We start from the raw sequence: 26,505 nt of genomic DNA on the forward strand, positions 1-26,505 counted from the left end.
GAAAATTTGGATTTTCATCACGATGCCTCATTAAGATTTCACACAATCCATACATTTGTCTGGATCATTTCCTAGAAGTTCATGAATAAGTTGGAAAAAAAAGTTGTCACGGGAAATTTTTTCTTTCATCTTCGACTGTGTCTAGCCATGACATATTTAGCTTCCTGGATCTCTTGTGGCTGCTGTGTTTCTGGAAATTCTCTTTGTTGTAATTCTGAATTGGAGTCGTTGTTGATGAAACATGTTTCTCTATACGCATTAACCATATATTTTAACAAAAATTCCATTTGCAACTTGCAGCCTCTATGGTTTAATATCTACTGTCAGAGTAGAGCGTCTCTATGGTTGTTCCGTAGCTTCTTCACATACATTTTACTTCTTCAACTGAAAAAAATAATAAAGATAATATTTATTTCATATACCGTACATCGCTTAGCAAGTAAAGGAATCCTCCAATAAAAAAAAGCATTTGCTGAAAAAAAGATATTTGTAATAGAGTTCCTTACCATCTATTCTTCTCGTATTTTCTCCAAGATTTCTTCTTGTATCATACAAATCTGGATAAACACGCATCAATTAATCAACCTTTCATCTTGATCAAGTGCAAAACTCTAGCAAACACCGGCACAGGTAAACAAGTGCGGATGAGCCCACGTGCGGGACTGCACTGCCCTGCCCTGCGCCACAATTTGCGCACGTTCTAGCAAAAACCGGGCGAACAAGTGCGTAAGAGTCCACGTGCGGGACTGCACTACCCTGCCCTGCCCTGCGCCACAATTTGTGCACGCTTTAGCAAACCATCGGGTGAACAAGTTCGGAAGAGTTCACGTGCGGGACTGCACTGCCCTGCCCCGCGCCACAATTAGCGCGCGCTCTAGCAAAAACCGGGTGATCAAGTGCGTAAGAATTCACGTGCGGGACTGCACTGCCCTGCCCCGCGCCACAATTTCTGCTCGCTTTAGCAAACCATCGGGAGAACAAGTTCGAAAGAGTTCACGTGCGGGACTGCACTGCCCTGCCCCGCGCCACAATTAGCGCGCGCTCTAGCAAAAACCGGGTGATCAAGTGCGTAAGAATTCACGTGCGGGACTGCACTGCCCTGCCCCGCGCCACAATTTCTGCTCGCTTTAGCAAACCATCGGGAGAACAAGTTCGAAAGAGTTCACGTGCGGGACTGCACTACCCTGCCCTGCCCTGCGCCACAATTTGTGCACGCTTTAGCAAACCATCGGGTGAACAAGTTCGGAAGAGTTCACGTGCGGGACTGCACTGCCCTGCCCCGCGCCACAATTAGCGCGCGCTCTAGCAAAAACCGGGTGATCAAGTGCGTAAGAATTCACGTGCGGGACTGCACTGCCCTGCCCCGCGCCACAATTTCTGCTCGCTTTAGCAAACCATCGGGAGAACAAGTTCGAAAGAGTTCACGTGCGGGACTGCACTGCCCTGCCCCGCGCCACAATTAGCGCGCGCTCTAGCAAAAACCGGGTGATCAAGTGCGTAAGAATTCACGTGCGGGACTGCACTGCCCTGCCCCGCGCCACAATTTCTGCTCGCTTTAGCAAACCATCGGGAGAACAAGTTCGAAAGAGTTCACGTGCGGGACTGCACTGCCCTGCCCCGCGCCACAATTAGCGCGCGCTCTAGCAAAAACCGGGTGATCAAGTGCGTAAGAATTCACGTGCGGGACTGCACTGCCCTGCCCCGCGCCACAATTTCTGCTCGCTTTAGCAAACCATCGGGAGAACAAGTTCGGAAGAGTTCACGTGCGGGACTGCACTGCCCTGCCCCGCGCCACAATTAGCGCGCGCTCTAGCAAAAACCGGGTGATCAAGTGCGTAAGAATTCACGTGCGGGACTGCACTGCCCTGCCCCGCGCCACAATTTCTGCTCGCTTTAGCAAACCATCGGGAGAACAAGTTCGAAAGAGTTCACGTGTGGGACTGCACTGCCCTGCCCTGCGCCACAATTTGCGCACGTTCTAGCAAACACCGGCACAGGTGATCAAGTGCGGGACTGCACTGCCCTGCCCTGCGCTACAATTTGCGCGTGCTCTAGCCAACACCGGGTGAACAAGTGCGGGACTGCTAAAACTGCTAAATTGAGTATTTTTTTTTTATATTCATTTTCTCAGTTTTTTTTAAATGTGATGTGTTTTTGCATTTTTGTTTTCCAAAAATGAACGTTAGACGTTGTATGAATTTTGTACATTACTCCATCATAATTCTGTATAATGACTAACTAGTAAGTAATAAGTAATGTCATCGCTAATATGTATATTCGAATACATTCTATTGTATTCAATATTGTGCTTATTATTTTTAGTTTCTTCAGGTTAAGCTTGACGGATCATTCAAGTTAATTATGTTTTGTACATCTTTTAGCTACTAGTTCGATAATTAGAGTTGGTTTGTCAACGCGCAATTATTGTAAAATAAGGATTCACGCAAATCGACATTATCTAACTACATATTATTTAATTCACGATAAATTAAACAAAAATGAAATATAACCTTGTGCGTACATCGCTTTCTTGTCGAACATAAAACAATCGCCGTTACATGCATCATACATATCGCAATACCTAAAGAAATTCAAAATTGCGGGTTGTCTCAACAAGCAACTACCATTTATTTACAATAATGTGTGAATTGTAAGCGCTCCCCAAACTTAAATCCCACCTCTCTCTCTTTAAATTTGAGTACTCGTATCGTACCTTGTATCAGTGATTTGTTTATATCATTGTTGATTTCACTGGTTTGACGATTGGAGACTTAACAGGTTCATTTTCAAATTATCCATTTATTGACTACATATTTTCATTTTATAATTTATTTCTTTCAGGCGTGATGTCGCGTTTAGTTTCGCTTTTTGTGTGCATATTCGCGGGAATTTTATTGGTAGATTCGCAGTTTAATGTTGAAATTCAAGAACCGAAATTAACCTCATTTCTAAATAGGATAACAAATACTACATTTGGTAAGTTTCTTATTATGTGTACTAATTTATATAATGATTATATAAATAATATATTAACTATATATAAAATGATGGCTCTTTATGAAGAAATTCAACATAATATCATAATTTATTAAAACCGTTTTAAATATAATTTTTTGAAAATACTAACAATAATCTAACCATAGATAACTCGAATAACAAAATATAGACTTTTTTGTATGATAATATAAAGAATTAATGACTATTTTATAATTATTATGAACATACAAATTCTACTGGTAAGTAAATGTAATTAATTCTATTTTTCTATTCTCTATATGAATTCAATAAATCATCATGTAATATGTCAATTTCAATCCTCATTCATAGAGCGATAAAAACTGTTATCGGCACATCTTAGTGATTGTTTATATTACAATGTCTGTCTGAAAAGTTTCCAACCTTAACTTGAAGATGTTGTGTTGAAATATTTCAGCTATTTCGGAAAGTTACTTTCTGATTGACAATCGCATAACTGAGCCGTGTTGAGGGTTTTTCTGAAATTGTATAAAATTGAGTATCGAGCTGCAGTTAAATATTTGGTGATAAAAGTCGATATGCCTACGCAAATAAGAGAGCAGTTTGACATTGTGTACGAAGACTTCGCACCATTATTAACGATCATAAATTTTTTTGCTTGTGAATTGAAATTTGGTCGTATCAGCTTGACTAACGAGGAGCGTTCGGGACGACCACAAACTGCGACAACCAGCGTCATAACCAAATGGTACTGAGTGGGATTAAGGCCAGAGAAATAGAAGAAGCTATCGTTATTTTAAAATAACGTATTTACCATATATTGATTCAAGAATTATTCATGCGTAAGCTAGCCTCGCGTTTGGTACTGCGTTGGTCATCTGGACTAGAAGCACTTTTGAATGAACATCTTTCGTATTGAGGCGGTTTGAGCCAAATAAGTCGAATTTTTCACATCGCTTCATAACTGTAAATCATCCACTACATTTCTGAAACATTGCAAAGGGCTAACCTGCTGTGAAAAAGGCACATATGGTGTAATCAGCCGAAAAAGAGATGGTGACCGTTTTTTTGGGTACTTCGCATCATTTCACACTTCGGTGACCACCATATTCACGAATTGGTTGATCACCCACTTTATTCATCCGATATAGCCCCCAACGACTTTTTCCTCAGTCCACACCTTGAAGCTTTATTGCAGAAATGAGATTTTCAAGACGTAATCGCATACGAAATATCGCATATTATAAAATGCATCGTTACTCTGTTAAGTCGGAAACTTTTCAGACAATTCTCGTATATATTCTTGTGCGATTTACGTAAATCACACGTTAGTTTTGTTATTCTTTCAATAAATATGATTAACAAAATAACGAATTAACACCATTATATTTCTAAAAATGCATTCGTTAACTAATAATATCAAATTGATTTTATAATATTTACAAAAGACTTACTAATTTTTTAAGTTATGTTTTAATTGAAGAAATTTGATATAAATTATACATGAAATAATCATCACACTATCCAGTGATATTTGAGATAAATCTGTTGATAGTTTCAATACTTATATAAAGAAAACTATTGGATAAAAATCCAGAAACAACAATTTTGAGCGATAATTAATTTTTACGTAGAAAAACAATCAAAGATACCAATGAAAAGTTGAATAAATATTATCCTAAGTGGTTATCTTCTTTTAAAATTGGTAATATGAATATGGATGATGATGCTGAATCCCTAGGAGGTCATTTTTGTAACTACTCCATTAAAAATTGACAAACTCCGTGTGATTGCACTCAGTGATCGTCGAATAAATGTATGTGAGATAGCTATGTATATTTCAACCGAATTGGTACGTAACATTTTGGATTAAAAGATACTTATGAAAAAGTTACCGGCAATGTGGGTGCCGCGATATTTAATGCTGATCAATAGCTCGCTTCCCTTTAAATTTTATATTGATATATCACAGTAGATGGAACTTGAGTGCACCATTATACTCCAGAAATAAAAATAGAGTCGAAACAATGAACTTCATCCGAAAAACGACCTCCATACAAAGCAAAAACTGTTTTTTCGGCCACAATGTTTTGAAATTCCTAAAGGTAATTAATCTTCATCGATTACTAAGGAAGAGGAAAAATGATAACTGCCCAATATTATGCTAACTAGCTGACATATTTTGATTCAGAAGTAAAGAAAAAATGACAGCACCAATAATGGCGGAAAAGTAAAGGTCTGGGAAGAAAGTGGAAGCAATTAAGCTAATCAACTTATAATTACGGCAAACTAGTACACCACAAAATCTTCACCTGCAGTTTTTGAGTCTGTCAATATTCGTGGATTAATATTAATGATAGTTCATACAATACACAGCAGATGGAATTTTCATAGGAAAAACTTGCACTTTATTCGCCGGATTTGGCACTATGTGATTTATGATTGCTCTTTAGTCTAAAAAAACATTAACGTGGTCAACATTACAAGACGGATGATGAGATGATGAGACAATTGAACAATTTTTTGAAAGTATTCCAAAAGATGACTAGCTTCAAGCTTTTAAGTTATGGATGGCTCTATTACAGAAGTCCATTGATGATTACTTTGAACATAAATGAAATCTTTTTTCTACGAATACCTTGTATCTCAAAATATATAGTGTTAGAGTTCATAAAGGTCTAAAATTTTTGTAGTTCTTCGCTGGTAAATGTGAAAATATTTATTATTTGTAGATAATCATTATTACTCTTTTTCCTGGTATTAAAACATAGTTTCTGTAGTACTATAGTACTTTTTTCATCTTATCTTTTAGAGACCTCAAATATGGAGTGCTTTTATTTGAAAATTTTATATTTAAATATGCAATTATTATAATGAGTTGCCATATAATGAAAGTGACAGCGTTTTGTTTGCAACATATAATTTTAAATTCGTGGTCTAAACGAAAATCGCTGTTCGAGGCCAAAATTGTTCCCTCTTCTTCCTACAAGTTTTTGTAGCGACGTAGGTATCCGGTTCTCAGACGAAGTAAAAACAAAAGAAATCGGACGAGCCGTGGAAAATTTTGAACGTATATAATTATCACATTTGACATTGACCATCCTTTGAACTTATAATTCACAGATAACGTTTTAAAAAAATGTTATTCGACAATAATTAATTTGCTTTCTGGGAAATAAATGTTTCTCGTCAATCAACTATGTTTGCATGTAATTAATATTTACCATACATCATATATGCCTAGTCCTTGAATCTTGTTCTTGTCATTATTTTTTTTGAATATATCATTTTGCTTTTTCATTAGTTACTTTTCAATGTTTTCCTTTTTATTTTGTTTTCAGAATTATTTTATTCTCACTTTGCTGTCTTTTTTCTTTCTTCATCATTTTCTCATATGTGTTGCTCTGTTTTTTTTCCGTAGTTCCACTTAAAATCTTTCTCATATATTTCGGACTTTCTTCTAATTTTTTTCTCAATTCTGTTATCATGTCTATTCAACATTCGTTTTTTTTCTGTTATTGTCTTTTCCTATTGTAGTCTCTTTTATATCTTTCGATCTGTCTTAAGACGTTATTCTGTTATGTCTATTCTCTATTCCTATTGTAACCTTCTCCTCGTATTTCTTGGTTTGCATTTCTCATTCTTTTTTCATAATTCTGTTACTGCTTTTCGGATTGTAATCATTTTATATCTTTCATTCTGCTTTTTCATTTTTTCTATTATTATGTCTCTTCCTATTGTAACCTTCTCATTGTACTGTAGTTTTCATTCTTTTTTCATAATTCTATTACTATCTTTTTCTACTGTAATCTTTTCCATGTCTTTTGATCTATCTGTGAGTAATAATTAATATTATTTGTTGCTAATTATCGCTCAAGCAATTGACAATATTAAATATATATTTAACATCAATAGACAAGCAAAAATCATTTCCTCAATGACAAATTCCACTTTTCACATTCATGAATAGTAAAAAAAACTCGTGTACAACAAAAGCAACCTTTCAATTAGTTTGGCTCCAAATAACCTTGATGTGCAAGAGCATACGAGGTGAGTTCAAAAATTTTTATAGTAGCCATAACTCACGTCACGTTTATTTCACCTATATACGTCTCATACTCTTATTTGTTGAGACAATTAGTGACAAATTGACTTGAAATTTTTCTATGATCATGTGAAATAGCTCCAAAAATTGTCTATAAGTAGTGTGAGCGATCTAAAAGTGGAAATGAGTCAGTTACGGCTTCAAATCAAATGAAATGCAAATTGACAAATTTGTTTGTTCAGTAGACAATTCACCTACTGGAATGTTTACCACACAACATGCGAAGAGATCTACAAAATGAGGCATGAAAATGCACTACAATATTGATTCGCTAGGTTTTGATCGCTAAAAGTCGTCCTGTTTTACCACATCCTTTTTAATCACCACGAGATTTATGATTCTTCCTGAAAATTAAAACAATGTACTAAAGCGACATCATTCTTTATACCGAGGAGACCCAAACTGAAATATTTCTATACATGGATCCAACGTTTTGATAAGTGCATTGCTAATTCAAATTTTATTATTTTATTATTTGTAGAATAGGTAAGTTACCATATTTTTCCCATCTAGTAGTTCCATCAAATAGTTTATTCAGTACTGAAATCACAGCTAATTCTCATTACAAACTTTATCGATTTTTACTTTTGGTTTCAACTGAAACATCTTAAAAACTGGTTCATAATTGCAGCATTTCTATTACATAAATATAGACATGGTAAATTATTAAACATATATTCCCATTTGCTGCCATCGTATGTATAAAAAATTGTGCAATAACATAGTTACTGAAAAATTTCTTGGGTCTGAACCGAACCACCTCAAAACGTGCTTTACTATTGCAGCAATCCGATTACATAAATATCCATTCAGTAGGTCACGGAAAAAGTGTCTTAGCTTACCGCGTAACTAACCTACGATAAACATGAATCATCTTTCTCTTAAACAAAATTATATTCACAACAGAAAGAGAAAGAGTATTAAGGCGAATATTTGTTTGTTCTATTATGCATCGATTCATTTTGGTTCGATACGTTACAAGGTATGTCAGTTTGTTTTTAATCCAGATTCACGGCGTATATGGAGTGAAACGATTCGTTTAACCAGATAATACGTTTAATATTTTATTTTGTACGAATAGAAGCCAAACATATCCGTACTTGACCATAAATAGAAAAAGTTCTCCCTTTTCAGAACGTCTGACTAAAGCTTTTTGTCGCTATAAAAATATGATGCATCTTTGCAGTCAAAATGTTCGTATACCGATACCTTAGTCAGGCGGGGCTAGATCAGGGCTATATGGTATTACATCTCTGTGAAGCCATGTGGACTGGGTATTTTCATCGCACACCTCAGCTGGTACTGCCGCGCTTTTTTCCATAATTTTAGATGAAACTGCTTTAGTAAGATGTAGCATTTGATTCCTTGAAGTTAATCAAAATATTTTCGAAGATCCAAAATATTATAGTGGACAATCCTTTTTGGCGCTTTTTGTTACCTTTGTCTTTTCTGGCATGGACTGTCGTTTCCAATAAAATTCCATGGAATCTATTTTAGATGACGCATCATAGTGAGAGATCATAGTTTAATCAGCCGTTACCATTGATCGGAATACACTTTCATGGTCCTCGAGGCAAAGCTCTAAAAATCGCCCACAACAATCGCAGCTTTTGCACTTGAGACTTGTCACTGACCCGAACGCACTCTATTATATGAGCCGAAGAACTCATGGATCTCACTACGTATATAAAAATTGAGGAAAAAGATCCAATAAACATAACTTTGTTAAGCTCAGTATTGAAAGTTTTCACTAAAATCATAGCGATGAGACTTGAGGAAAAACCAACAGGGGTCCAGACAGAACAGATGGACAGTGTACGCGATATTCATAATTCATGAATTAAAATAAAAAAACCATGTTTATACGTTTTGTAAATCTCAATAAAGCATTTGATAACGTACGATTGAGGGGTGTATTACATACTACTGTAAATGCACAATATAAAATAATGAACCAACTGAGTTTAGAAAAATCACAATAACACAGAAAAAATGTTAAAATATGACTATTGTCACTAGATGTAAGCTTTCATAGGATGGCTACAGGATTGCTATAATTTGTTACGTCACAAAATTGTATTTTGTAGGATTAATGAAAGTAATTCGTCCTATTCCTTGTGAGATATTTCTTCGGTCAACGGTGGCTGTAGAATGGGATATCATTCATTAAAAATGTTATGTTATGTGGAAGATGGAGTACTAGTGCCAGGGAATAACAATGACCTACAGCGCCTACTATGTAGGATGAAAACAACGAAAGAAAATATAATATGAGTATATCAATTGTCATAATCAATGATCCGATTAGACCAGCTGTATCATTTTTATTTTTTGGTACAGTTTGATAACTTTAAGCAACTCCAAGACTTTCTTGATTTCTGTGGAGCCGTCGACTGTTTCCTTAAGGCTAGGTTTTATATTGAACTAATGGTATGTAGTAGAGTATTGTCTGCAGTCGGTGAGAATATGTTTGATGGACAATTTCGTTAGATAGGACGACATAATATAACCGTAAGTTTAATTAGGTTAAGGCGGAGTCTTCTTATTGTCACAGCATCTCTCCTACTCAAAAAAATTAGGGGGAGGTGAGAAACAGATAGATGGATGGTATGCAATGATGTCTAGAGTTGCTTCATATACCACTAAGAACCTTGGGTGAGGTTGTTGAAGGCTTTTTCAGTGATTTCAGTGGAAGTCAGATGAAAGAGATTGTTACATCATGACCAACGAGAATTTGGTAGATGTGTATTTTTGACTATTGGGTTGTTGAAGGCTTTTTTGGTATGGTTATCTGAAGATCCTTTTCCAGCGATTTCAGTGGAAGCCAGATGAAAGAGATTGTTACATCATGACCAACGAGAATTTGGTAGATGTCTTGTGTATTTTTGACTATTGAGTTGTTGAAGGCTTTTTTGGTATGGTTATCTGAAGATCCTTTTCCAGCGATTTCAGTGGAAGCCAGATGAAAGAGATTGTTACATCATGACCAACGAGAATTTGGTAGATGTCTTGTGTATTTTTGACTATTGGGTTGTTGAAGGCTTTTTTGGTATGGTTATCTGAAGATCTTTTTCCAGCGATTTCAGGGGAAGCCAGATGAAAGAGATTGTTACATCATGACCAACGAGAATTTAGTAGATGTCATGTGTATTTTGGACTATTGGGTGATCGGTGAAAATGATTTTAATTTATTGTAGGGACAAAAAGGTGTTAGAATATATGAAGATATATTTGTGGGTGGAGAGATACATTGGAAAGCCTGAAGGATGTGGTATAGTTTGCTAGTGTAAGAACATTTTTTCATAGAAGACAATTAACTTTTTTAATGCTCTTAAATATTTATTATTGATTGATAAAACTTAATTCCTAAACAAATAGGAATTTTCGGAAATAGGAGGATTTTGTTAATTAGCTTTAGACTTGTGGCAATTATGGAAAGGTTAAAAAATTCAAATAACACAAAAAAAAGTTGTTCAACACATACTAATTGGTTTAAATAAAAAATGATTGACATTTCATGATAACTCCAAGTTTCTGTAACGATCAACGACGTACTTATTATATAACCATTAAAAAAATTATATGTTCCGATCAAGCAACTGATTATTTTATTTAACAAGGTAGTGCACTTTACGTTCTAATAGGTACTGTATATTTCTTCACGCTATTTTTTACTAGTACTTACCTCCCAAACTTTTCATTACCTAGTTTCGTAAACTATATTTGTGTGAATCATTGACAAATCAACACAAGAGGAGCTCTCTGCTAAAGTGTGGAATTCCTTTCTAAATTATATAATTCTATTATATAATAAACTTTAATGGATAAAATACAGAGCATTGAAAGAGAAAGTTAGGAAAAACATTTCCATTCTCAGAGCAATTTGAAAATTTCAAGTTGTAGCTTATTCGCTTATAAACGCAAAAGTGTTGTCATCTAAATTTAAGATCTCATAGTTGGATAGATCTATCAGCCAAATTTATAATCCGGGAGCCAGCAACAAAAATATACTTACGACCAGGTTCCTCTTAACAGATAATTAGTAGAATGCATCAGAAAGTTGATTAATAAAGCCTAGTGAATGTCAGCTGCGGCTCGGTGGGTGGGATGAAATGAGAAAAAAAAAAGAAATTTAGTCATTTCCTCCCAAAATAAAAATTTGTAAAAATGTAACCATATACCAATATCTCGATGAAACAAAATATTCAGCTGACTATATTATAGTGTATTATATGTCAATTGGCGTCTCGAACATGAAAAAAATTTATATTGTCAGTGATTTTCTCTCAAATAAAAATTTAATTGATGATATGTATGTAGATGTGAATGATTATATATAAGCTATTTCTTGATGGAAAAACCGGCAGCTGATACTTTGGAAGTTATTACGTAGGAGTTAAGCGGAAGCATCTATTGCATCTGCTTATCAGGTTTTCCTCGACTCACTGCTAGCTTACAAATTTTCAGCTGGGAGGAATTGACTGAATTTCTTTTTTTTGTCGTGCGTGGGAGGCTACTGTCCTTCATCCCACCCACCGAGCTGCAGCTGACGTTCACTAAGCTTTATTACATAACTCTCTGATGCATACCACCAATAATTATCTCTCGAAAGGAAATAATTAACCAAATTTTCACCTGACTCCCGGACTATTATAATTACTGATATTTCTGTTACATAGGATGATGACATGAATTGAATGGAATTGAAGTTTTAATATATCGTGGATTAAGGTGGTTTTGTATACCATTCTTTTTTCATGTTATGGTTAATCTTATATAATGTGACATAAAGAAAATTGATTTTATTATTTTGTTCGATTTCGATTGTGAATTGAAGTTTTTTATTATGAGAGCGGAATTTTTGATTTATTCTGAAAAAAATAGATATTCAAAACGTAAAATACTTTTTTCTTCACTATATGTACGAGGAGTTCTCAACGACTATCTAATTCTTTCAATAAATATGATATTACTATTATAAGTTATAAAGAACATAATGCATTATCCAAAAAACTAATATTATATAAAAAGTAATGATTATGGCGCTGTTTACATAGGACAGACATTTCAGTATATATAAAATAGATCAAACATTCATCAATATGATAAAAAAAATAAAACTGCATTAACAAACCATTGAATATGAATTATAAAAATAAAAAAATTCTTTAAAAGGAATCAAATACAGGAAAAAGAGAATTTTTAGAAATGGTTCGCATACATACGAGAAAGTTGTCAATTCTAAAAAAGATTTAAACAATTTGAGTGAACTTTATAATTCTATTTTATTAATTTCAATGCAACTACGAGTAATTTAATGGATGGTTGCTTTGCATTTATTTTTGAGATACCACAAACGAAACGAAACGAAAAATTATACGAGAGTTGCTACTCAAGTTTTGAGATAGACAAATAAGAACAAATATTTATAATTGGATATGGTTTTATTGTTTTTCAAAATATTCTCCATTAAGATCAATATATTTTAGCATGCGTTTGAACCAATTTTCGAAGCATTTTTCAATTCGATTGAGTACCTCCAATAAATGTGGTGTGAAAGTATCAATCGTTTCTTCAGGTTCACGTTAACACCGCAATTTATTTTTGTTTTGCGAGAATAAGAAGAAGTCATTTGGTGCCAAACAAGGACTTTTACGGTGGATGACCCATCAATTCGATATTTTGACTGTTCAATAAAGTTTTTGTTTGAACTGATGTGTGAGAGCTCGCATTGTCGTGGTGGAGTATGCGATAATCGTCTTCTGCGATTGGTTTCCCTGATATTTAATAAACAAATGCCGATGTACCATTCAGAATTGAGCGTAGCACTGATGGAATGATGGCGACCATTTGCTTCGAAGTGCTTCGTGCGCGAACACCTTTTGTTGGGTTTGGCTCGTCTTGAAAGACCCATAAAGTCGATTGTTGTTTTTCTTTCAGGTTCATATGCATAGATCTATGATTCGTCGCTTGTCACGATCTTATATACGTCTTGTGAAACACCGCGATTGAATTTTTAAAGCATTTTTGTTCACTCAATATAGAATATATGCGAATGGAACTATTGCCCAAGTATGCCTCGTTCTCATGGTATGTCACATTTCAATATCAGTTTACGCAAAGTATCGATGTTTTCTGGCACGGCAGCTGATTTTGGACGATGTTCACGAAAGTCATTCTGTAGCTGTGTGCGACCAACGTTTGAATTTGGAAAACCAGAGGCTCGAGATGGTGTTTCATCATCATCAAAAGTCGAAACGACTGATCGGCACACTGCTGTTGGTTTAATCCACTTATTTTAAAAACTAATTTCTAATCAAAAGATACTTCAAATCTAAACTATTTTTCTACAAAAACTTTCAAAAGTCTCTAAGAGGTGTATGATTAGATATAAGACAATTATTTTAATTTCAGATTTGATAAGAAGTGGTATAAATGTTTTTGGAAATACTATAGAAACGATAATAACAACTTTCTCAAAAATAGAGGATCGACTGAGTGCCTTAGTGGAATTAATTAGAAGCCAACTAATAAAAGGCGTGCCTGAATTGAGCATTCCGATATTGGATCCACTGCATGTAAACAAAATTGAATTTGACGTTAGACATGAGGCAGCTCTGTAAGTAATTTCTCCTTTTGAGTTTATATTTTATTGAATGTGCTATTGTTTGTTAAAATGAGCGACGAAAATATTTTTTTCCAATGTCTAAATGAAACTCTAATAATAATTTTAATTAAAGTCAAATGAACTTTGAGTTATGTCAATTGAAAGTAATTAATGATTTTGTTTATTAAACAAATACAATATATCAATGTTAATGAATAATTTATTTATCATAACAATTGATTAACAGGTAGAGTAATTTGTGGAAAATACCACTCAAAAAGTAATTAAGCATTTCCTGGTTATATTACCATGAGTCACTTTTCTAAAAATTGGTAATTGTGATTTATAATAATAAAAAATTCAAGAATTTCCTTTGTCGCAAATATTCAATAGAATAAATCCGATATATTGCTAATTATTATTGTTCATGTATGACTGATTTAAGTAAATATTGATTAAATAGTTTTGATAACACATTTCTAGTTTATTTCTAAGTCTAGAATTCTCTATACATTTGAAGCACTTGTGGTGCTAAACCTTGAGGTATTCTTAATGTTACAAATAGTTTCCAAGTTAGTAAAGATAGGAATTTAACTTGAAATTGATAATCTAATTAAAAATTAATGGTGCTATTTGCAATGTAATTATAAATGAGAATACGTGATTACTTATACATTGATCAAAAATAAAAATTTTAATATTTTTGATAATAAAAAATTTTTTTATATAAATAATCAAGATTTTTTCTTACTGTGGATTATATCAACAATTTCATAAAAGATGTGTATCATCAAATATAAGGTGTTTGCAAGTACTTGATTATGCGAGATATAAAAAACTCTTTACGATAGTATAAATTTCAAGTAAAGAACAAAAAGCTTCCAGCAACATGTTCAGCGGTAGTTCAAAACGAGCAGAAATGTTTTAAATAAATTTTGGAACATGTCAATATACATTTTACATCTTGTATCGGGCTTTTTTTTATCAATGTAAAATGAAGATAATTTTGCAATTATGTATTTGAATTGTTACTAGAAGATTTTGAAGAATAAAAATGAAAATTACACATAGGAATGACATTTTCAAACAGTTTGAAATTATGTTTAATCTGGTCGTTTACGAATTGCTTCACGTAGATAGTACTTTATATTGATCGCTCGACCCTCTGGACCAATTTTGACGTATTTTTTCGGTTTCCACTCATTTTTGGTTCGTCATTCGCTACAATGTTGGGCAGTTTCGACGTCATATTCAAAAACCCACGACTCGTCACCAGTAATGATGCATTTGATGAATGTAATGCCCACAGCTACATTTTCAAGCATCTCTTTTGCGACTACTACTCGACGTTGATTTTGCTAAAGAACCAAGTCTTTTGTTAGGAGTCTAGCATTGACAGGCTTCATACCCAAAATATGTAAGTTCGATCCAAAATACATGTTGAGAGCTTCTGCTCTCTCTTGTGCTTGTTGTGAAACACAATGCCAAAGAAGCTCAAGAGATATTGTCTATTTTCAAGCGGTATGATCGATTTAAAAGTGAAAATGAGTTACTTGAGGATGAGGAAAGATCGGAGTATTGACATCAGAATAACATAAGAAAAGCGGGCAAACTAGTTTAAGAGCTTAATGAAAAACATATGGTATGACTCTGTGCAAAGCACTTTAACAGATAATGGGCGACCGGCGACTATTTGCTTCGAAGTGCTTAGTTCGCGAACAACTTTTGTTGGATTTGGCTCGTTTTGAAAGACTCATACAGTCGATTGCAGTTTAGTTTTGGGTTCACGTTCAGAGATACATCATTCGTCCCCTATCACGAACTTATAGACGTCTTTTGAAGCACCGCGATTGGATTTATCAACATTCAATATTCAATGCGAACAAATCTTTTGGACATCCAAAGAGTGGAATGAATGTTCAATATCTCGGTATGCCACAGGACGATCTTGCAACATCAGTTGATGCCCAGCAGTGATGGTTTCTAGTAGATTTTGGAAGATATTCATGAAATTCCTGTAGCGAATGAGCGCCAGATTTTTTTCAAAGTATTTGACTGATGATCCAAAATAAAATCATATTTCAAAATGCATGGAGCTGAAAGATCCTCTTAGATAGACACGTATTTCATTGCTAAAATAGTCACGATGAAAGTTGCGTCTATGGCTATGATCCTTGGGTGAAAATTCAAATTTCTCAACGGAAAACCAGTGAGTCATCTTACTCAGAAAGACCCGTAAATAAAAGTCGAACATCAAGGTCATGAACATTATCTTCTTCGATTATATGGACAATATAGGATCAGTTCACTGTAGAATCCGCTTTTAAAAGAAGATATTAGAACATTTGTTTCGTTTTTAATATACGATTCTCGTCCACTTCTTCTTATTTGTCTTTTCTTTCGGCATTTCCCTAAAATTTTGACACTATTCCTAATATTGAGGGCCACAACAAGGTAAATGGAATCCATTGCGTAAGAGACCTTCCAGAAACGCTTATGGATTTAATAATTCAAATTCTTATTGTTTATCACACCTCGTATATGAATAAATAAATATTTTTTAGAGGTTGTAGTCTAATAAATTAACAATCGAATTTGATGTTGAAGTAAGTTTATTAGTGATTCATCACTTCAACTACCAACTAAAACCGCCACCTCTTCTTCCGAACTCTAACCTGAACACTCTTTGTTTCCTCTCGCTTTTTGATGCGTAGAACTCCTTGAATGTATTGAGATACTAGTTTTAGTGTTTCTCTTAACATCTTCACCATGATGATAATCCGCTAATGTGCGCTTCCTCACTTTCCTCTTTGATCTAGCTCCAGGAATCTATCTATCTGTCGTGCGACTTCTTTCTTTTTTCACTGTTTTCACTCCGAATACCTCTGCCTTTCTCAGGTATATTGTTCTTTTACCAAAGCAAGAAATTTCACCGGAATAACTTCCACAATCACCATTAAAGCTGGCTCTAAAACTGTCCGAATCGAAGTTTCAATGCCGCCCTTCTCTAGTCCTTTTTGATTCTTCTGTATTTTCAGGGCTTAAGCCCACACTTCCATATTAAGCAAAAGTATCATCTGAATCAAGAATAAATAATTTTTTAACGTAAAAATGCACGATTCACTGAACTATACTGAAATAATTGTAGTTCGATGTTTGTGCATTGATATATTAATAATGAATAACTAGTTCAAGTTCAGTTATGTATCAGCAACAAAAAGTTTTTCCGCGTTAACCATAAAATAAGTTCCTTAAAGTGTTGCGTCAAACCCAATAAGTGTAAATTCTTGTTATTACGATTGAGAAGCTGATGTCGCAATAAGTAGAAGTGTCTATGTAATAGATCCAAGTTTGGAAGTTATAAATCGTTAAATTCTTGAAAAACAACATTTTCTTGATATTCTATTTTTGTCTGTAATTATCACATTTTACCTCAACAGATACGATAAACATTTCAGCGACATGTGACGAATGAAAACGAGTTTTTGCAACGTTTCATTTCAACAACAATAACTAGTTGATAAACATTTCTTCTACTAGATCTCTTAACCCACTTCCAAGAATATCTGTAGTTGGAAATTTCGGTCAATATGCCAGATGGCGAAAACATTTAACTATTGTATTAAACCGGTCCCAACATACATTTCTCATTAAAAACAGTGTTATTCAACTTTAAAACGCGAACGATTGTTGGGCATTATATAACTCGTTACCTCAACAATTCACATAATCAAGAAGTCCATGTCAAGGACGGTCATTTTGAAATCGGGTAAGATTATTTACACAGACGAGATTGAATATTATATATTATTTATTAAAGAAAAAACGGTTATAATAATTCGAAATGATTCACAAAACAATATAAAAGTACCCGAAAGATACATTTAGGCAAAAAATTATACACAATGGAAGTATCTAAGCTTTCTAACGCTCTTTTAATATCTAAAAAAGGAAAATATAATAAACTAGAGAGTAATATTTCATTACAAAAAAAATTTACGGGAGAAAAGGATGGTTAAAACCGTAAAGAACAAAGTTTTATTTATAATTAATAGAAAATACAGAAGGAACTTAAGAGGCTAAACAATTTTTGATAATCACAACCATTCCTGCGTTGCTCTAGGAGCAATCCGTAAGATTCATAACTATTTCAGTTTACTGGTGATTATCAGAAACGACATCAAACTGGTGGTCGGACTTCTGACAGGTCAATGCCCCGTGAAATACCACTTTACAACGATAGGCGTAGAAAAGGATGACAACTGCATATTTGTGCGAGCAAGCCTACGAAATTTCTGTCCATTTAATCAAAAGACTTAAGTACCTCGAAGGAGCAGTACTAACATTTTGGAAAGTGGGACACAAAAACGCCAAAACAAGTTCCTCCTATGGGAGAAGTCGACGTATATTGGTAACAAAAGAATGAGATGTAGTATCTTGTACAAAATATCTTCTAGTTGTAGATACAGAGTGGCATTAGCTGTATAATAAACAGCAATCTGTTTGCGTCAGATGATTTCATTGTCAAACTGAAACAATTACGATCTGGACACGTTCCAGGTAATAGATCAGAATATCACTAAATGATTCTTAAAATTTGGTTGCCATCGACAGACGGTATAAGTTTTATCGTCAGTGTTCCAAAATGCTGACACTCCATAGTCACTATTTGAGTTACGGGAACGAACTGATGAAGTCAAGTTTCATCTATGTGGTTAATGAAGCGCTGGCTGGTAGAATAGTAATAGGTCCACTACTTTACTTGCTCCAATGCTTCGGTGAAGTTAATTGAGGTTTGAAATGCATCTTCGCGGGGAATTCATTATGTTCAAACTTCTTCTGACTCCAAATCTTTTGTCTGGGGTCAAAACATCGACAATAATTGGAAATTTAACGAGCCGAGGCAAAGTTGTCTACTTATTGCTTCGCTCAAATTAACTTCACGATTTTACTGTGAGAGTCAGATTTCAATACATGATTTGCTTACTTCCTTATGTTTCTAAAACCTCCACTACTTTTTCGTACATTAGCTATATAATAAACAGCAACCTGTCTCTACTTGTAATCATTTTTTCTAATCAACCCACATATTTTTTAGCTTGTTAAGCTAAAGTCTATTATTGAGTGTTCTATCAAAATTAGAGTCATATTTCATGGATTAAGTTTCAATTAATGCGTGGCTATCCGCCGATTATTAACTGTGTCTATGACTGTTTTAATCAATACTCTGAATTGGACTTGTAATGAAAGGTAAATCGTAAAGTACATTATATTGAGATAAAACGCCTACTCTTCGTGATAGAAAAATACACACCGTTTCAACATAGCCTTTCACTATTTATTAAGAAACATTCTGACATTAGGGTCAGTATTATTCTCTTTTTCAATTCAATTTTTTGAAAAGTAGAATGTAAAAAGAGTCACTTGTAATTTGTTAAAAACTAAATATAGAATAAACGAAAAACAGGTTAACCCATCAATGAACTATGTATTATTTATATAGTCTAATTGTTTTTTTTTAGATTGAAGGGAAACGCCAAAAACATCACTATAAAACATATTTCGAAATTTGTGGTTACCAAAGAGAAGCTGACCGATCTGGGTAAACTACGTTTCAGACTAGATATTAATTTAACTTTCCCATTTATCAGAGCAAATGGAACTTATCAAGTAAATGGTCTTATCGGCCAAACATTTAGGATCTTCGGAAATGGTCCATTTAAGTAAGAACATCTTGTACTATTCATGTAACTCGTTAATGCTCTCACCCTAATTTTTCTTCGATGTTAATTCACGTATAAACATTAACAACTATTTATATAGTCTCGTTATATAAACCATATTTGATTGATGTATGTATTTGGTCATCAATTAAAAAATATTTAGTGTCAACAAGGTATTGAATATGAAGAACAGAACAATTATATTTTTTATCATTTAGCCCCACCATGAGAAACAACGAAATATGGATTTTTTTCCAAAAAAACTGTTTTTGCAGGAAACTATGTTCAGTAGAACAAGTAGGATGGAATTTATCTGAACATTTAGAGTGTTTTTCCACGGTCCGATCCGAACTCGCATGACGGACAGTTCCCATCAAAAAAAGCGACGAAGATGTAGAAAAACTAAACAGTGGTGGACACATTTTCTTCTAAAGGAAAAATATTTAGCTGGGGCATTTTATGTATTTTTTTATAAATTGCGACAGGACGTAAATTTACTAAATTGCTTTGCCTACACATTTTTGCTAATATTACAGAAGAAAATTTTTAACAGGGTATCTTAGTGAGTGATTTTCAGCAACGGGAAAAATTTCGGACGACCCTGAATAAGAATCGAACCCAGATCTATTAGCTAAGTGCTAAAAGATTAATGAGGGTTGCTACTTAAGTTTTGAAATAGTCAAATAAAAACAAATATTTATAATTGGATAAGGCTTTATTGTTTTCAAAAAAATTTCATTAAGATCAGTACATTTTTGCATGCGTTTAACTCGATGACCTCGCAATTTATTTTTGACCTGCGGGAATAAGAAAAAATCGTTGGGCAACATGTAACAAGTCCAGTTATTCCGAGAAAACAGGCGACCATTTGCTTCGATGTGCTTCGTGAATAAACAACTTTTGTTGGATTTGGCTCATCTTGAAAGACACATACAGTCGATTGTTGTTCAGTTTCAGGTTCATATGCACAGATCCATGATTAGTTGCCAGTCACGATCTTAAAGACGTCTTTCGAAGCACCACAATTGAATCAATAACAATCAATTGACACGAGGTTTTTTTTTAACGATTATCAAATTATGCCGTATCCAATTTAGAACAAATATGACAGTCACATATTCATCCAATATTGAATGTATGCAATTGGAACTTATGCTCAGGTTACATTACGATCTTGTAATATCAGCTTTTACCAAGTCGAAGCGAGTTGATCTGCATACTGTTGTTGGCTCAATCCACGTCGAAAGTCATAGAAAATCATCACACGGAAAGATAAATGTTTCGAGTGAACAACTGACATAGCACTCGTATGACAACACGTTCTGGGTACGTTCTTCATTAAAAATGTCAAATTTTATGATGTCAATGTCAAATTCGACATATTCACGTCAGTGTTGCCAAATATCAAAACTTAAGCAGCACCACTTGTAATGATCTCATACAATTTAGGAACTTTCATTTTAAAACATCTTTTGTCACCCATGGAAGACTAGAGATCCTCGGTATCTGATTCTTCACCATCAGAAACATTTGATTCCGAATCACTGTCTCTTAAAAGGATGACAATTTTTTTCATATTATTTTCTATTTTTGCTTCTGGAACCAAAAACTTTTGCTGGAAATGTTTTGTATAGTTTCATCGGTTTTGCCACTAAGTTAGAGGGAAAGTGAGAACTAATTGTTTATAAAACTCTCACATGTTACGTACGATTTAGAACTGACTTAAACCTGCTCAATTGGATTATATTAAAAGTGGTTTTATGTGTGTTAGAGAAGCCCATCTTTACATTGATAGCAGCTCTGATCTTTTTTATCAGAAATATTTTCACAACATTGATCTCAAATGGGTTCTAGTCAATGTAACTCTCTCTTTGCCTGATGAACTAACCAACAATTGTGATATCTACATCTGCCTTTAGTTATGAGTATTCTTTCAACACCACTGATGTGTGTAGTTGTTTTGATAGGATGTATTTTTGACGTGATACAAAATGCAGAGTCAAGTATTCAGAAAATTTGTATAGTGACTTTATAAACTTGGAATAGTATGGCTATATCAATTTAATTAAAACAGGGAATTTTGTGTAAAGTATGAAATAAGTTGAGCAGAAGATATTTGTTTGAAATTCCAAACAGTGATATGTTTGTTATAGATTGAACATCATAGATTTAAGAATTGCCACATCGACAATATTAAAATTCACCTTACCAGGTCAATTACAAGTTGAAAATATAAGTATCTTACCCAGACTGAGGAAGCTAGAGGTATGTAGAAATTTCAATCCTGATTGTTAAAAACTATTTGGCGACAAATATGAAAAAAATTAAGTCCAAATAATGACTTATAAAATGGTGTAGATAATCAAAATCTGCCATTATATCTGTAGACAGGGTGACAATTAGAAAATGCACTCTTTATATAATTTGGCACCTATAGAAAAATGAAAAAATGCTATGTCTCATTTATTTTTCAAGGGGACAGCTTGTAGGCTGGTGTTGAATAAATTAAGTTAATCTTCTGGCAATGGAAGCTAACTAGCTTTTAAAAAAATGTCACATTTCACTATTTTTAGCTCATGCAGAATCTGGTGAAAACTATAAACAAGTTTAGGTATCACATGTTATTGTATTAAATGAAACTGAAGTTGTATTACATAACGGATAATTTCTAAAGTATTAGAACGAATTTAATTACCTAAACTAGACTTTCTATAGTTGCACAGACACAAACTGGTTCCGTTGCTAATAAAAAAAGGTTCGCCGTGCTTTAGACATAGCATACAAAGTATAGAACAGAACCATTGAAGTAACCTTGCATTGTGGCAAACAAGAATTTCGCAACAGTGACAAAGCACTGCAATTTAAGAAATTTCACTTGTATAAAACGGAAATGATTAAATTTTGTATAAGAAACGTTATTTTCTTTACTAATAAGTGTACATTTTCAAATCGACACCTTGTATTTGAAACCTTTAGCCGCGCTAGTTCAGTTTCTTGTTATCTTTCAAGAATATGAGTAAAATATTTTCAAATAATTATTTTTAGAATAACTTCGAAAACATGATGAATGATCCTGATACTGGAGCTCTTATCAATAAGGCTATATCAAGATTAGCTCCAGAAGCATTGAAGATTTTCTGGCCAGAACTGAAGAGACCTATAGAACTGGAATTCATAAAGGTAACCTTTTAAATAACAATAATATTTCTCGTAGTTGCATGATAGTAAAGGAAATGCTGGTACTGGTACGAAAATTTGACTAATATTCAATATATTAATAGCTGTCGAGAAAATCGGGATTTTTGGAATCGAAAAAATACCTGCAAACAATTTAAGCCAATTCCTCTTGGTTACGAATATTAATATAATAAAAAGTAACTTTGCTCACCTCAACTGCATTTGAATTATTTGTTGAGAAATTCTTTTGAATGCTAAAAGTCTAAAAGCTTAACTTAGACTCATTGTTAGCATTATTAACTACTATAAATAAGTTAAGGAAAGGGGCAGTGTCCCAACTAACAAAAATCATTGAACATATGTTTGTATTTGACTATTTCTTTATTGTTTTCTACTTCATCTAAAAGTTTAATTGTAACTATTTCAATTAATAAATTTGAAAAAATGTTTCAGTATATTAACAACCTTTTGGACAACGCTTCGGTGGTGAACATTGCGAAGAGGATTTTCAACATCACCTAAATTTTCATATAACAGAATCATTAAAATAACAACAAATTAGTTACCATAGAAACGAAATTATACACATAATTAGTTGTTTATATTGGAAAGGTAGGGTAGGGCGGAGCATTATGAATACTGACTCTTATTTATTCAATTTTAATTTTTCCAAATACATAAAAGTAAGTTAGTACCCAATTTATATAAATTAAAAAGGACGAGTGGTTTTTAAGTTCTATGAGGAGAAAAAGACTAACATGAATTAAAAGCAAATTCCAATTCCATATGAGAATTAAACAGAAATTAAAATAAGATACAGGCACATATTCATTATTGAGGAAATTGACTGCTCCAACTCAGTAATTAGATATACAGCCATATGAAATGTTGATGGTTTCGATAGTGACTAACTGAATAATAACAGACGATCATAAGTGATGTCGTAGGAAAAATAGAAGATATCACCAGTCGCGAATATTGTATTCGATAATAGTAACTGACTGTAATTGCAAAGGCACAAAATGATCTGTTCATTATTATCATGATTTGGTCTGTCTGACAAAAAAGTGAAGTGAAGAGAAAACCAAAAAATGTCTAGGGTTTAATATTTGAAATAGTTTCGCCCTACCTTAATTAACAAAAAACGTATGTTAAGTTAGATGTAATGAATGTTTAGGAAAAACCACTGAAATTCATTTGTTAGACTTAAAAACTAATGTGAAATTATGTTTGGCCTCCAAATAATTATACACAGTTACCAGAGTATCTTATTATAATTGGATTTTCAAGAAACAACTTTGAAGTTTAAATTGAGGACAATCATAGTAGTAGATTTTGTAAGAAAATGCAGGACCATTTTGTGCTTTATTAAAAAGTTTGAAGGCAATTTATTCAATTAAATATCTTTTATTAGGTCGTTCCTGTTTAATTATATGCAGAATATACATGCCAATTAGATAATATATTCAGTGATCTTCAATTTTCGATTAGAGAAGAATCATCTGTTTAAGTTTTCATTATTCAAAATATATTTTAATATATTTTCTAATCGATTGCGTTAAGTACCATTCGAACAATTAGATATTAGGAATAACATTTTTCATTTCAGTCGATTTTTTATTAAACAAAGTGGTCCATACTAATCTACATTAAGTGATAGAGCTAAAACTGAATAATAACAGAAGTACAATCCTCTCAAGGGTTTTTTAACTATATGCCATTATATAAATTATCAGAATAATCAACTTTACATCACTACTCAGCCCATCTCGTATAAATATAGGATAGTTTTGAACAGTATGTGTCAGTCATTTTCGATTTTTTGGGCCTGAAGCCCACATTTTCAAAATTCTAAAGTTGTAAACTAAACTTATTGATGCTAGTTATATAATATATTGTATATTGGGTGAATATTTTAATTTATTGGTAATGTGCGTTGGTTACTGAATTTAAAAACAATTTGAAAAACATGCACATTAGTCATTTACTGTGATAAAAATAATTTTATGATAATGTAAAAAAAGGTACTTATATTTTATGTTTCGAAAATAAATTGGAAGGGATTGTTAAAAAAAATTATAATATACTTTTAATGGTAAACCGTATTTTTATTTTCTGACAAAAACCATTCTCGATATCTCCCACAAATCATTCAAGAACTCTTTATAAAAGCAAGTAATGGATAACTGATTATATAAACTAGTCACCAGAAAGAAATGTCCTAAATATACTAGTTCCTTGATTTGATTGCACTCATTTGAATTATAGATAAAAATTTTAATAAACAAAAGCTGTAACAACTTTTTACTTGGGAATGTAACTTTAATTACCTCTAATAAAGATGCACGCATGAATTATATAAAAATTATCCTAATGTTGTTCTTTAGAAACTTTTCAAAGGCACCATCAACACACCAGATGTCCTAGGTGTGAGACATTAACATGTTTTTTGATTATTTTATAAAAATGAAAAATTTTAAACTGGTTTGCTAAGGGAAATTTACTGGATACAAGTATATTATTATAAGACGAGAAACTTTGTATTCTGTTAAATACTTCCACCTTATAATGATCCTTGATAAAGATTAGTGTTAGATAGGTTACTAACTTCAACAACCTGATGATTAAATAGAGAGAGAGATAAGCTTTATTGTCATTAGAAAATTCTACAATTTAATGGATAAGGCAACAAAATTTTATATTAGATAATATAAAATAACAAAATGACTTAATAATAATAATTATAATACATATAATATCTTACTTCATACTAAATTGGATCATGTCAGTCTTTTGAGTCTATGGTAAATTGTAGAATTCTGCCACAGAATAATAAGATCTTTCAAGCAGAAATGCCTTTGTCAATCTTTGGAACTTATTAAATGTATTTGCCATTTTTAATTCTTAAGGTAGATGATTGAATAATTTTTTGGCACTGAAGATAGAATTTTTTACCAGAGCAGAAGTGGGTATAGGTAAGTAAATGTCCAAAGTCTTTCTTGTAGTAGGGTAGGCATGAATGGGTCACTCAGTTAAGTTGTGAAAGTTTTTGCGAACCAAACAAACAGATTCTAAAATGAAAAGAGCGGGGAGAGTTAGAATTTTGTGTTTTTTTAAAATAGAATTCGCAATGTGTTCTACTACTCAAACCATAAATCTAACGAATAGCTCTTTCTGTAATTTAGAAATAGATTCGAAGAGGTGCAAATTACAAGACCCCCAGAAAGGCAAACCATAGCGAAGATGCGATTAGTAGTAAGTTGTTAAAGCAGTACGAGAATTGATCTGTTTAGACAAAGATTTGATGGCAAAACAAGCAGAGGATAATTTTTTTGCTAAGTTTTAACATGTACAAACCATTGAAGGGCACCGTCAATATGTAGACCAAGAAATTTGATCGAATTTGAGGATCGTATCAAGTTATTGTTGAGTTTTAGAGGTTTTAAAGCTCCTTTATAGGATAAAACTGAAGTTTTTCTCGGTTTTTAAACAGAAACCGTTCTATGCTAGAATGTAAAACTTGTATATCTGAATCACTCCAGGTTACACTGGTATCAGTGTTTGTGACATCATTAATGAATACCAAAAAAAGAGCTGGAAAAGCATAAACGAAACATCCTTCTTAACCGTCTGTATATGTACCACTAGAGGTTTTGCATTTCCAAAAATGTTTTAGGAATCTGCGTTAGAATTGTCAATTCATTGACATTTTTTTTATCAATATTGTTCACTTTTCTATATTATCATCCTCATTCTACAAACCAGAGGTTAAATATACCTTTGTTATCAGATACACGTGAAGCTCCTATACTATCAGTATATGACATACTCGGGATTGTTTTTTTTTACATTTTTGAAAATCCCATTCTAACTTTTTTTATTCCCTTTGTTGGTCACATCAGAATGAAAATCATGTC

At 33.1% G+C, this 26,505-nt stretch overlaps 1 protein-coding gene across 1 annotated transcript; it reads left to right on the plus strand.

Annotated features, from left to right (window-relative positions):
* Positions 1 to 2,245: 2,245 nt before the first annotated feature.
* Positions 2,246 to 24,688, plus strand: LOC130903982 (uncharacterized). Its single transcript, XM_057816456.1, has 7 exons — positions 2,246 to 2,778; positions 2,842 to 2,976; positions 13,496 to 13,700; positions 19,211 to 19,411; positions 21,565 to 21,676; positions 22,457 to 22,591; positions 23,042 to 24,688. Exons 2-7 carry the CDS (start codon positions 2,847 to 2,849, stop codon positions 23,108 to 23,110), a joined length of 852 nt encoding a protein of 283 aa, XP_057672439.1. The 5' UTR covers positions 2,246 to 2,778; positions 2,842 to 2,846; the 3' UTR covers positions 23,111 to 24,688.
* Positions 24,689 to 26,505: the final 1,817 nt, after the last annotated feature.

The sequence above is a fragment of the Diorhabda carinulata genome, chromosome 2 (genome assembly GCF_026250575.1).
Source record: "Diorhabda carinulata isolate Delta chromosome 2, icDioCari1.1, whole genome shotgun sequence".
NCBI lineage: Eukaryota > Metazoa > Arthropoda > Insecta > Coleoptera > Chrysomelidae > Diorhabda > Diorhabda carinulata.